At 55.3% G+C, this 13,542-nt stretch overlaps 1 protein-coding gene and 1 long non-coding RNA gene across 4 annotated transcripts in view; one reads left to right on the top strand and one right to left on the bottom strand.

Annotated features, from left to right (window-relative positions):
* The first annotated feature begins 6,740 nt into the window (after positions 1 to 6,740).
* The window catches only part of ACSBG1 (acyl-CoA synthetase bubblegum family member 1), a 47,845-nt gene continuing 41,043 nt past the window's right edge, over positions 6,741 to 13,542 (top strand). Inside the window, exon 1 of one of the 3 annotated variants that reach the window (XM_072802354.1) lies at positions 6,741 to 7,037. In XM_072802354.1, coding sequence (XP_072658455.1) covers positions 6,976 to 7,037 — 62 coding nt within the window. In that variant the 5' untranslated portion in view covers positions 6,741 to 6,975. The remainder of the gene's footprint in view (positions 7,038 to 13,542) is intronic. The other 2 variants (XM_072802321.1, XM_072802344.1) reach the window with 2 other exon arrangements.
* Positions 10,116 to 13,024, bottom strand: LOC140610323 (uncharacterized). The gene is made up of 3 exons (XR_012012027.1): positions 12,713 to 13,024; positions 10,954 to 11,001; positions 10,116 to 10,320 (listed from the first exon to the last, which is right to left on the bottom strand). It is a non-coding gene; the product is annotated as an uncharacterized lncRNA (long non-coding RNA).

The raw sequence follows: 13,542 nt of genomic DNA, 5'->3' as shown, positions 1-13,542 counted from the left end.
AGGAGGCCGGGCTGCTGGCACCACTAGGCCAGGAAGCAGCCACTCACACCTGAATGTGAACATACCTGGGCTCTTCATTTCTTCCCTGCTGGTGTCCACTGTACATCAAGGAGCAGGGTCTGGGGTAGGAAAGGGTCAGCTAGAACCTGAGAAGGCCCCAGCCTGACTCTGTTAAGGATGCTCTTTCCTTACACCCACTGCCTGGTCTTCAAGTCTTGTCATTAAGTAGGACATGGGGTTTCAGCAGATAGTACACTGCATGCTTGGGTGTCCAGCCTCAGTGGTGACCAGCCTGCCTTGGCCCTAGCTCCTGGCTGCCCCGGGCCATATGTCAGGACTCCCTGGAGAGGCCACAGTCGCTGCCCACATCCCCACCCCCGGGCTCTCTGACATTGGGGCACAGACCTCCCCTGGGGCAAATGCTCACTAAGTGTTTAGCCAACTGAGCTCTTGGAGCTCTGCTGGCCCACCCCAGGTAAGGCCCCTAAGAGATAGGTATGCATGTAAATGTCATTTCATAAGTGGGGAAACTGAGGCCTTCCTCAGGGTCATGCAGCCTGGCGCCAAGGCCTGCAGACCCCTGTCCAGGGCTGAGGCTCCTTCCCCAACCTTGGCCCAGCAGCCAGCTCCAAGGGCAGCTAGCTGCCACCGTGCCCCCACCCCAGGGTGGACAGTGGGGGCAGGGGTGCTGCCTGGGCAACAATGAGCAGGTTCCATCCTGAGGCTCCTCCCCTGCTGAGAGCCCTGGAGGGGGTTGTCCAAACCTCCTTCTTCAGTGATGACCTGCCTCCGTGCCACTTTGGAGCTTTCTCTGGACCCAGGGTAATAAAAATAGCAAACACTAACTCTTATTGAAAGCTTCCACAGCCCTAGGTCCTTTCCGTACATTTAACTCCCTGGAACCCAAGGGATAGGAGCTGTTGTGACCCCACTTTTCAGATGAGAAAATGGAAGCACAGAGAGATTAAATAATATGTCCAAAGTCACACAGCATGTAAGCAGCTATCTTATCCCAGGTTCCCAGAAAACAGAGCCATGGCCAAGTCTTCTGCCCCAAGACTCTGCTGGGACTGCATTCCCAGGGCACAGATGTGCAGGGGGAGGAGGTGCGGGGCAGTAAAGGGTGGAAAGCAATTTTGAGGTAGTGAGTGGCTCTCGGCTGCACACGGAAACGGCTCTTTGTGATATCCCATGGCTGCCCAGGCAGGCCTTCCCGCTGAGAGGAGCTCCTCCATAGGTGTCCACATGAGGGAGCTGGTGCGGAGAGGGTGTGGGGCAGAGGCGACTAGCGGGGAGGGCGAGGCTGAGGCCCCGGGGGAGGGGGACAGATGGGTGGCCCAGCTTGCACCCCTCCGCCACCTGCTCAGCTCATGTTTCCTGCACAGCCCTTCCGCGGAGCGCAGCTTCTTGTCCCTGTTCCCTAAGCTGGTTTCATTTAGGGTTTCTGCTACTGTGGCCAAAAGTCCCCATGTTATAGATGAACACACAGACTCGGGGGGTGACTTGTCCTGGCAGTGTGGCTAACCTGACACCAGGGCTCAGCCTCTGCCCTGAGAACGTGGCTCCATGGCCTCTGTCTGGGGCCACTGGGTGGCCTCCTCCTCCTCAGCCGCCCCTGTCTCCTCCCTCAAACACCTTGTCCCCAGGTAGCCCCGTTGTCCTGTGCCCACAGGTCAGAACCCCAATGCACCGCATCCTTCGGCCCCTGGTTCGGCATGGTTCTGCCCTGGTGGGAAGTCTGTGAGACCCCGAGGCCCCAGGAGAGGTGTCTGAGCCTCAGGAACCGCTTGCTGGGTTCTGTCCTCAGCTGGAGGGAACCCACACCCAGCTGGTCCACTGTAGAGGGGACCCACAGGATGCAGATGCAGCCCCAGCCGCAGAGCCCTCACGTGCACACAGGCCAGCCGTCGGGGCAGAGCACCGTGCCTGACGGGACTCTGCCAGGGCGGGGGAGTGACGCAGTTTTGGGGGGTGGAGGTGGTTCTGAGAGATGCCACAGCCAGGATTTGTCCTCCTGACTTCCTGAGCACAGCCTTAAGCCAGAGCTCCATAGCACAGCATTTCAAAATTAAAGAAACAACAGCAAAAACTATGCCCTGGTAATAGAGATGGTAACAGAAAAGTAGCCCAGAGTTTCTGATGTTGACAATATATAACCGTGCTCCCCCTGCCCAAGCTGCGGCGGCATCTTTGGGTATTTTTTTAACCATTTTTACTTGTAACACCTGCTCCTGGAGAGGGTCCCACAGGTGAAAAGCATATGCTCATCTACTGAGCCTTGGTTTATCAGCCGTAAATGGCACCTATGCACGATGACAGCGCATCACACTCAGCACCCGCCTTCTGGCTCCTGGCACCCTGAGTCTGGGCCAGATATCTTCTCCTGCACCAGCCCCCATCCGGGCTCTGCGACCAGTGCCTCCAGCACTGGGGACACATACTCGAGCTCCAGCTTCTCCCAACTGTTCACAATGTTTGCAGTTTTGCCCTTTCACATCTTTGCCATGACTTATCTCTGCAAGTTGTTTTTTCTTGATGTTCTAAATCACCTTGTGTTTTGCTTGGTGTTCTTATCCACCAAACATTGTCTCTTCAGGCCAAGTCTTGGAGCCAGGAGTAAGGCCTGTTATAGGGACTGCCCCTTTTTACTGGGAGACATCCTGGACCTATTTCCAAAAGAAGCTGCTTATTCTCCCCCCAGTGGCCAGGGGCAGACAGAAATCTCTGCCATCTGGGAGCAGCATTCTAGTGGGCCAGTAAAGCTAGAAACCACAGTATCCCAAAATCGGGTAACAGTTAGGGGGCATGCAGAAAATAACCAGAAAGGGGGTGAGGAGTGCGGTCCCAGCTGGGGTGGTTGGAGAACACCTCCTAAGAAGGTGACACCGGGGCAAGGCTGAGGGAGGAGGCAGAGAGACAGCCAGTATTTGGGGACTGTATGTTCCAGACTGAGGGAACACTGCAAAGGCCCTGAGGTGGTGGGGACATTAAGGACGCTAGCGTGGCTAGGGGGCAGAGGGCTTGTAGGAGGTGATGTGAGATAACGGAGGCCAGATCACACAGGGCCTGCTGGCCCAGCACAAGGACGGTGGCTTCTATCCTGACAAGGGAAGCTCTTGGCTGGATCTGGCGGGGGAGCAATGTGCTCTCGGACTGCAGGCCTGCAGGGGCCTGTGCGGCCTCACCGCTGTGCGGGCCTCCAAGGCTCCCCTCTGCTCACTCAGCTCCAGACCTGGGGAGGCCAGTCGTCCACCTGAGATGGGGGCAGGGGCTCCACCCTCAGCACGCGCAGGCCCCTGGGTCCCCTCCAGGACTCCTCCTCCTTCCCTCAGCTCCGTCCCCTGCCCCGCCCGCCCCTCGTACCCTCATTCCTGCACCCATAGCCCCCGCCCCCACTCCCACAGCCCTGCAGCCCCCCTCAGCCTAGAGCCTCCGACCCGAGCCCCGCCCTCTTGGCCCCCAGCCTCGCAGCCCGCCCCTGCCCCGCCAGCCCCGCCGCCCCGCCTCACCCCTGTCGCTCCTCCCCAGCCCCTGTTTCCTCGGCCCTGTCCCACCCCGCCCCCTCATTACCCCGCCTTATCTAGGCTCCGGGAGAGGAGAATGGGCTCTGCCCACGGTCCTGCTCAGGCCAGCACTCTGGGAACCGTCGTCCCCGCTCTGCCTGGACCAGTCCCGGGACCGGTCCCTACGGGCTCCGGTGCAGAGAAGGAGGCAGAGACCAGGCTATTACACAAGGTGCAGCGGAGCCACAGGAAGCCCCATCGGCCGCCACATCCGTGCAGGACACCTTCCCCAAGGTCACCCTGGTCACCCACGACTCTCGGGAGCCCCTGCTGCCCCCAGGCTCACCGGGCTGCAGCCCCCTCCCCATGGCAGCTCGGGGCCCAGGGCTGTGTCACTGCGAGGCTGGATTTCCCCACTCCTGAGGTTGCTCCCTGTCCTGCCGTCTGGGGGTCTCTGGGTCTGCTAAGGGCTAGGAGCCCCCTCCCCAGAAAGACAGGGATGGGGGGACACGCACACAAGTTGCCCGTGACTTCAGGGACGTCCCGCACTCCCAGCTAAGAATACTTGTTCCATCCACAGACCCCTCCTGCTTCTGGGCCCACAGCATCCCACAGACAGCAAGCCCTGCCCACCCACCCCTGCACCCCACGTGCCCTAGCAGAGGGAAGGCCCTACAACTGGTGCAGAGTGGTGGTGGTGGGGGCTTCCCAGTCTGCAGACTCACATGGGCAAAACTGCAGCTTTGCTTCTCTGTAACTTGATGGAAAAAATCTAAATCTCTCCCCTTCTTCCTCCTAATGGCAGAATGTTCGATCTGTCCACATCACAAAAACTGTCATTTTTAACTTTAAGTCATACCCCAGCAGCTCCACAGTGGGAACTTGTCCTGGGGTTAAGTGCTGACCGTCCAGGCACAGCCAATTGCTGTGGCTGCAAACAACCTAGATGTTCGTACAGGCCGGGGCCGGGGCAGCGGGGAGCCAGACCTCTCCTGTGGCCATGGGGCCGGGTCACCTGGGGCTGCGTACAGGGGCAAGGAAGCTGCTGCTGACCAGTGGGCCCCTAAGAGCCCCCAGCCTCTCCCTTCACCCTATGTCCCCCTGCGTTGGCCTAACTCAACCCCAGTGATGTCCACACAGCTCAGCACAGAGGAAATCTGGGAGTGGGGGGGGGACAGGAGGCCAAATAACCAGCAAGTGGTCACAGTGGTACAGGGTAACCGTCCATACAGCTCAACTAAATCAGACTTGGCTGCTCCTTGTCCTTCCCTTCAGCACTGACTCTCTGCATGGCATGTGCCTTTGGTCCTGGGGCACAGTGGAGTGGCCAGCAGCCTCTCTTGCCAGCCCCCCACCCTGCCATCTCCCAGGTGGGCCCCGGTCCATTGCTGCTCTGAGGAGGGGGCTGACCAGGCCCTCCCATCCATGATGCCCTGGTACCATCTCCTCTGTGGCACTGTGGAGGGGCCTTGTCACCTCCACTGCAGGAAATGGCCTGAGGATGCCCCTCCCCAGGGCTGGTTTCCTTCCTAGGACCCCTAAGAGTCTGGGTGATGGGAAGGGACGAGAGGCACTTGCTATGCCTTTTCACACCCCCTTCCACACTCTTCCAGGCCTTCATCTCAGCCAAGAATTGGACATCTTTCTTCTCTGACTCAGTTGCCCCATGGCTGGGGGTTCTCAGACTTGTAACTCAAGGCACAGTCCTGCTGGCATCCCCACCAACTCAGTAACATGCCCCTCCTCAACCTGCCCTGACCAGGTGGTCAGTCTCAGACCTTCATGTGGGGAAACCCACATGATTCAAACAGTCACACTGAGGCCCAGAGAGGGGCAGGAACCCACCCAAAGTCACAGGGGAGGAGGCATGGGTGAAGATTGAGGCTTCAAAGCCATACACTGGGGGGATCCCTGGGTGGTTCAGTGGTTTGGTTCCTGCCTTCAGCCCAGGGCATGATCCTGGAGACCCGGGATCGAGTCCCAAGTTGGGCTCCCTGCATGGGGCCTGCTTCTCCCTCTGCCTGTGTCTCTGCCTCTCTTTCTCTCTCTTTGTGTCTAACATGAATAAATAAATAAAATCTAAAAAAAAAAAAAAAAAAAACAAAGCCATACCCTGGGCCTCCTGTCCTGTGTACTGGGAGGCAGCATCCCAAGGCCTGAGGTCAATGCCTGAATTTTCCTGGAGACAGCCAAGCCCCTTCTCAGCCACCTGCTGCCACTGGGCAAGACCGCATCCAGGTGACCCAGGGAATCCCTCTGCCCCTTTCTGGGGACACCTTACAGGAATCTCCAGCAATACCTCCTGTATATAGTTTACACTGGGTTGAATCAGGTCCCCAAAACTTGTGCTCTCCCAAGAGCCTCAGAATGTGACCTGACTTGGAAGTAGGGTCTTTGTGGATATGATCAGTTAGGATGATGTCATAGGGGGCCCTCATCCAGTGACTGCTGACCTTGTAACATGAAGAGACGTTGAGGGATGTTGCCCAGGGAGGGAAAAGAGTCACGTGGAGACCAGCATAGGTTGGGGTGCAGTGCCTCCAAGCCAGGGCCGTCCGGGGGCTGGAGGAGGCCAGGAAAGCTGCTCACCCAGAGTCCTAGAGGGCTCTGGACCTCAGTGAACCCCACCGATGCCCTGACTTCCACATGGCTGACCTCCAGAATGTGAGACGATGAACTTCTGGGTGTTAAGCCCGCCATTCTGTGGTGCTTTGTTCCTGTCACCTTCAAGAACCGATGCACAGTCAAAGAGGAGATTTCTGGGATTCAGAGAAACCCTCCATCCTCCCTGCCCACATCCATCTGTGGCTACCGTGCTTATATTTGGTGCCCTGGATGGTCACAGTCCTCGGTCCCCCTCTCACATCTGCTTTGGTGAAGGTGCCTATGACAATGACAGGAAGTCCTCAGGTGTCCAGCGCCCAGGGCTGGGCAGGGGCAGCAGGGAAGGGAGGTGAGACGGCCTCCCAGGGCCCCGTCCTGTAGCGGGTAAGGCAAGGCTGCAGAGTGCTGGCCCTTGGGGTACAGCCCCAGCAGGGTCCCGGTTGTGGCACCCTGGTGCTGACACCCCCAGGGCTCCACTGTGGCCTGGAAGGCCAGCGAGGATGGCTTCCGGGGGCCAGAGCCCAGAGCCCATTGGCCAGACGTCCTGGGAGAGCTGGGGCGGATTTGCATCAAAAAGAACACTGGCTTCATTGAAATTCTCCTGGCTTCCAGCGAAACAAAACCACCAAGAAAAGGAAAGTTTTCATCCTGAGCAACTTCACCGCTGAGGAGCGTTTTGAGCTTCTAAAAATAGAGAGGAAATGGGCCTCTTTGGGCGCTGCAGTCGCCGCCTCCCTGCCGGGCCCGCCCCCACTGCCCACTCAAGGCCAGCCTCTCGTCCAGTGGGTCACTGAGCTCTGGCGCAGGTGCCCGCGGCAGATGCCACACAGCTCTATAGCTGGACACGGTGGCCCCCGAGGACCCCAGCATGCCGGACAGCGCAGAGGCCCCGCAGGCCAGCCAGCCCGCCCAGGAAAGCTTGACACCCAGGTGAGCCAGCGGTTAGGCCGGTGTCCGTGAACCTGGGCAAGTGGCTCCACCCTCTGAGCCTCCTCATCTGGGAAATGGAAGGAAGGGTCTGGATGACCTCTGGAATGAGCACTGGCTGGGACGTGAGTCGTCTGAGCTGCTACTTGTGTCCACCCACCCTGGGTGGCCAAGAGGGACTCAACTGAAAAAGGAGTTGCCCCCCTGGGACAAGAGCAAGGGGCTGCCGGGGAATGGGGGAAGGACCCTTCAGTTCTTAAGAACCTTCCCTGTGTCCCCAGGGCCCTTTGGCATGTGGGGGTGATAAGAGATAAGGATGGGAGAGCTCTAGCCAGCTGTGTGACCTTGGCAGGCCCCTGGCTCTCTCTGGGCTGTAGCGTCCCTGTCTGAAGCCCTTGCACTGTGTGTGTTGCACAATCTGTGATTCAGATGAAGCAGATTCAATTAGTCAGACGTTCTCTGGTGCCCGCTCTGACCCAGGCCCTATCCATCCAAGGCGCCCAGGATCCTGAGAAGGAGGGACACCGTCCCGGCCTTGGAGCGCCCCAGCCAGGAGGCAGGGAGAGGCAGACACTCTCTGGGGTCCAGACACTGTGATCTGTGCCCAGAAGGGGTGCCGGCCAATGGGAAGGCAGAGATGTTTCTAACTGAGGGCGCTGGCTCTAGGCCTTGGATGACCAAAGGGATGCTGACAGTCAGAAAGGAGAGGAAGACACCTGTGGGCCGAGGGGACAGGACAGCATCACGGCAGGAAGACATGAAGGAAGTCAGGGGACTCTGGGCTGGGAGACGTCCAGGGGCCGCGAGGCGGGAGGAGGATGGGGACCTGCGGGGTCTGAGCCCTCTGAGCTCCAAGAGCATCGCCACCGTTCTCACGGGCAGCGGGGGGAGAAGGGGATGGCCGAGCAAGGATGAAGGCGAATGTGCCTCAGAGACACAGGTCCCTGGCAAGGTCTCCAGGGAACGCAGGGTGGACTTCTGTCCCCCCAGGGTGAGGGGGTCTTTGCCTGCAAGGCCTCAAGAGCATGAGGTCCAGCCCCCTCCCTGGACACGGCCATACACGGGGGGTCAGTAGGCCCCTCGAGGTAAGCTGGCCAGAATTCCTCACCCAGGGTAGTTTCTGGACGCGGGTGGTCCGGCCACCTCTGGGGGCAAAGCCCTCGTCGACTGGCCTCAAAAGCTTAGCCCTGGACAGGAGGCAACAAGCTCTGCTGGTTCTCCAGGTTCCCGGCCCCATGAATGAGGTGGGGGTCAGGAGTCCATGGCTTGTGAGGTCCGCCGAGAAGGCCCGTGGTGACAAGAGGTGGCAGAGAGTCCTGTGCACCTGGTGGGGGCCAGCCACTCACAGAGGCTGACCCTGCTTTGCAGACACCATGAACAGGAGGCTGTCAAATGGGGCCAGAGCCCGTGTTGGGGACAGAGGGCTGAAAACCCAGAGTTGGGGGAGCTGCCTCTCTGCTTTCTGGCATCGAGGTTTGGGTAAGCTGTGTCACTTCCCTGAGCCTCAGCACCCCCCTGTGCCGCTGCAGGCGGAGCACCTGAGCCCCATGGACCTTGCAGATCCGATTAGCCGCTAGCTGGTGCATGGTTCCAGAAGCAGAACGGTCACGCTGCCAGGCCCGGTAGACGTCCTGGTGACGCAGCATGGTGGGCGGGGCGGGGGGGGAGAGTGGGGGCATTGGTGGTTGCCTGGGGTTCCCACCCAGCTCTGCTCTGGACCTCCTCTGCCCCCAGGCAGGACGGGCTTCCTGAGCCTCTGTTCCCTGTCGGTCAGCAAGACATTCCTGCTCCCTTGGCTTTGCAATGTGGCTCCCAGGAAAGAACTCTGAGCCCTGGGTTGCTGTTGTTCTCAAGTCAAGACAGTTACAGCTTCTGTGAACCTGCTCGGCTTCTCTGCCTGTGGGCTGAGCCGGTGCCAGAGGCCCCCCACCAGCCTTGTCTTGCTGTCCCCCGGAGACTGCAGCTGCATTCCTCCAATAGCCAAGGGGCCTTATCATCCCACCCCCTTTCCCAGGGTCACTGGGGGCGGGGAGGGGGTGCAGAGACCGAAGGTCAGTGGAGGGAGAGATAGCATCGATGGGAAGGAGCCAGGCCATCCATCAGGAGCACCCCCAAGTGTGTCCAGAGCCCCTGTCAGGTCCTCCATCCAGTAGAGAGAGCAGCCTCCCTGAGCCTGAAGGCCCAGCTGGGAGGAAGGCCTGCTAGGGACCCTTGTTAGGGATACCTGCTAGGGACCCCTGCTAGGGACCCTCTGTGTCTGTAAAGGTGCAGCCAAGGGCAGCATGTGGACTGGAAGGTGGTGTGTGGGAGTTACAGGTGGCCACTGGACCGGTTAGATAGGGGCCAGGTTGACTTCTAGGTCTGGAGGGGCCAGTGTGGCCAGACTGGGGCAGCTGGGCATGCAGGTAGCCAGGGGCCAGAGGAGGAAACCGAGGGGAGCCCCAGGAGCAGAGGAGAGCCTAGTCTGGGGGGACATGAGGCTGGCCCAGGGCAGGGAAGTGTGGTGAAGCTCCCAGCTGCCCTGCTGACACTGCCCACCAAAGACTGGGTGCAGAGAGGAGGCCCCTGGGAGCCAGGGATTCGGGGCAGGCACAGGGGGCTGCTGCAAGCCCAGGGGAGGAGGCTGTTTTCGCTGACAGAGCTCTCCAAGGACGACATCTCTGGGATGTGCAAGCCTAGGAGCAAATAGTCAAAATGCAAATATTAGGGGAAGGATACAGGCATTTTAAGAATATAGAATGTCCAGTGCCTTCTGGGTCTTCCCAGCCTCCTCCCCACTCCTCCATGCTATGAAACACACTATGGTGGGGGGTTTTGGTTTTGGTTTTGGTATCTTTATTGTTTTTCTCTGTTTTCATAAATGCACATTCATTTATTCAAAATCAGTTAGCGCTGACCATGTTGGGCCCCGTGCTAAGTGGTGGAGAATATCATAGAAAGCTTCTGACCTAGCAGTTTACGTACTTGCATTGACACCCGACATCGAACAGTAATTATACAGTGACGTGTTAAATTGTGATTGTGATCAATGCCACCAAACTGTATACTTTGAAACGACTACAATGGCAAATTTGTGTTACATATATTTAACCACAGTAAAAAGTATCTTTAAAATGTTGGTAATTTGGGGTGCCTGAATGGCTCCGTCGGTGAACATCTGCCTTCGGCTCAGGTCATGATCCCTGGGTTCTGGGGTCGAGTCGGCATCCTGCTCCGTGTTCAGTGGGGATCCTGCTTCTCCCTCTCCCTCTGCGCCTCCCCCTGCTCATGCTCTCTCATGCCCTCTCTGTCAAATAAATAAATAAAATCTTTTAAAAAATAAAATGCTGGTAGTTTTTTAAAAGAAATTATGGACCTCATGTAACAGATGTCCAGCCTAGTCTCCGAGGTTGGGGAAGGCTTCCTTAGGGGAAGCAGGCCTTAAGCTGAGACTTGAAAGGTGAGCAGGAGGTGATTAGGAGAATAGCTTTCTAGGAAAAAGGCACAGCACGTGCAAAGGTCCTGGGATGAGAAGTTGCGCGTAGTGTTTGAGAATCTAAAAGGCCAGTGGGCATAGGACAGAGGACTTGGGAGTATAAGTGCCACAGGAAGGCAGAGTGCTAGTGTCAAGAGTCTTCAGACTAAGGGCAGGACACATTCCGGACAATCAGAGTCCCTGGTCCCAGACATCTGAATACAGGTCTGGATGCTGTTGGGATGTAGGTCAGCCCAGGTCAGCCCTGGGTCCTTGCAGGGGATGCCAAATTGTGGCCCAGGGACAGTAGAGCCTAAGCTGGCCTGGAGTCAGGACGCCAGGCCCGAAGCTGACTCATTCTGTCCCCGGGCAAGCCCTTGAATCATAGACTCTCAGGCTAGTGGGTTTTTTTTAGGTCACTGAGCCTAACCCACTCTTCACAATATTCACATATTATCAACCTACCTTGACTTGAATATCTCCAGTGATGGGGAACTCACTACTTCTTTGACCCTGCAAAAGACATGGTTTCATTTAGAGAAAGCCATACATCACACTGGGTCCCAGTCCCCCCTCCCAGGCAGCACTGACTCCTTGTAAAGGACCTTGTGGGGGACGCTTGAGGTCAGGCCTGGGATGGTGCTTTGGAAACTGTGAAGGTCATGACCGTGTGCAGGACAGCTAGGACTTAGCTCAGATTCTCACCCCAAGAAGTTGTAAAATGAGACTTTACTTCTGCAGAATCTAATAGGTTGTATGTTTTTTATTAACGGAAGTAAATTTTTCATCCAGTGCAATACACAATCAGTATAACTTGAGGACTTGTGACAAAAAACATAGACTCCTATAACAGCAACGTGGTAGAAATACAGGAGCTTTCATCATCCCAACGTTCGTGAAGTGCCTGGCAGTGAGCCCCCGCCCCTCTTGTGCAAGCAGCTGGTTCAGACAGACACTGCTCTGGCTGCTGCCGATTGTTTTATCAAGGGGGCCTCACACCATGTCCCTGGGAGTAACCCCCGTGGCAAAGTGTTGTGGCAGCTCATTGAAGAAGTCGCCAGAGCTTTTCCCTCGTGGAGGTACAGTCCGCTCAAGCATTTTCTGCTGCCCCACGTCTTTGTCGGCGCTGGTCGTGATAATCCTCCAACCGCCCGCCTTCTGCTGGGTGAACAGTGGACTCTCCTTGTGGTTTCAGGTTTCAGTCCCCTGATAATGATGCTGAGCATATTTTCAAGTGCTTACTGGCCATTTCTCCACATTCTTTTGCGAAGTGTCTATATAAATCTTTAGCCCATTTTGTAACTGGGTTCTTAGTCCTCTTATTGTTTGCAGAGAGTCTTTGTATATTCTGGACATCTTGTCTAGGCCTATGTATTGCAAATATTTTCTCCCACTTTGTGGCTTATCTTCGCTTTCTTAATGGTGTCTCAATGAACAAACATCTTTTATTTGATAAAATCCAATGTACCTACTTTTTTCTTTTATGGTTAGAGACACTGTGTCCTCGCTAAGAAATCTGCCTATGCCAAGGTTATAAAGATTTTTTTCTATGTGTTTTTCCAGGCTTTTTATAGTTTTAGCTTTTACATTTAGGTGCATGATAATCTCAAATTAACGTTTCCACGTATTTATTCAGTTATTCAAGTGCCATTTGTCAAAATAATTTTTTTTGACTATCAAGTTGCCAAAGTTCCTTTGTAGAAAAAAAAAATGACCATATATGTGTGGGTCTATTTCTGGGCTTTCTTCCACTTGGTGTTGATTCCATACTGTCTTCTTTGCCTTAGTTATATCATAAGTTGTGAAATCAGGCACTGGGGGCACCTAGGGGGCTCCATCAGTGAAATGTCTGCCTTCGGCTCAGGTCATAATCTCAGGGTCCTGGGATTGAATCTCCTGTTGGGCTCCCTGCTCAGCAGGGAGTCTGCTTCTCCTTCTGCCTGTCCCCTCTGCTTATGCATTCTCTCTCTCTCTCTCTCTCAAATAAATTTTTAAAAAAATCTTAAAAAGAAAAAAAGAAAGAAACCAGGCACTGCTGGTCCTCCACTTTGTTCTTTCTCCAGCTGTGCCCAGTGCCACAGGCAGGCGCCTCTAAGATGTTCAAGGACTCTTGCCTTCTAGATTCTGTGCAGCCGCCTCCCCTCCCCCACCAAACCCCCCACCATGGCTGAACTAGAAACTAATTTCTAACACATAGAATATCACAAAAGTGCTAGGATTTCACCTCAGAGGTTTGGTTGCAAAAAGGCCATGCTTTTACTTCATTGCCTCCCTCATTTTCTTGCTCATTCTGAGGGAGAGGTCCGTGTAGCAAGGGCCCGGGGAGATCTCTAGCCAACAGCAGAGAATTGAGGAGAATTGAGGCGTGCGGTCCAACGACCTGGCAGAGACTGAACGCCAGCGACAGCCATGTGAGTGAACTTGGAAGCAGGTCCTTCCCCCACTGAACCTCAAGATGCGATGCAGACTAACTGACAGTTTGATCATTGCCCTTGAGAGGCTCCGGGCCAGAGGCACCAGCTAAACCACACTAGACTCTAACCCATGGCAACTGTGAGATCATCAGTGCTTGTGTCTCTAAGTCACTGCATTTTAGGATACTTGTTATGTAACAATAAATGGCTCATACACTTACTCCCTTGTATTCCCATGCAAAACTTAGAATTATCTTGTCAGTTTCTACAAAAAAGACTGTTGGCATTTTAACTGGGACTGATCCATGAACATAGTCTATATTTTCATTTATTTAGGTCTTTGATTTCTCTCATTTGTGAGCTGTAGTTTTCAGTGTAGATTTCTTGCAAGAAATCTTAAATTTGTTCCTAAGAATTGTATGGGTTTTGATGGAATGTAAACGTATTTCACACTTAATTTTCTAACATTCGTTGTTGGTATATAGTAATTCAACTGATTTTTAAAATTATTGACCTTGTATTCTGTGATCTTACTAAACTCTTTTACTAGTTCTAGTTACTTTTTGGGGTACCCCTAGGATTTTTTATCTGCATGATTTTGTTATCTGTTAATAAAGCTGCACTTCTTCCTTTCCAGTCA

The sequence above is a fragment of the Canis lupus genome, chromosome 2 (assembly GCF_048164855.1).
Source record: "Canis lupus baileyi chromosome 2, mCanLup2.hap1, whole genome shotgun sequence".
NCBI classification, from domain to species: Eukaryota; Metazoa; Chordata; class Mammalia; order Carnivora; family Canidae; genus Canis; species Canis lupus.
Note: the sequence above shows the minus strand (reverse complement) of the source record. Positions and strands in the feature narration are given on the sequence as shown.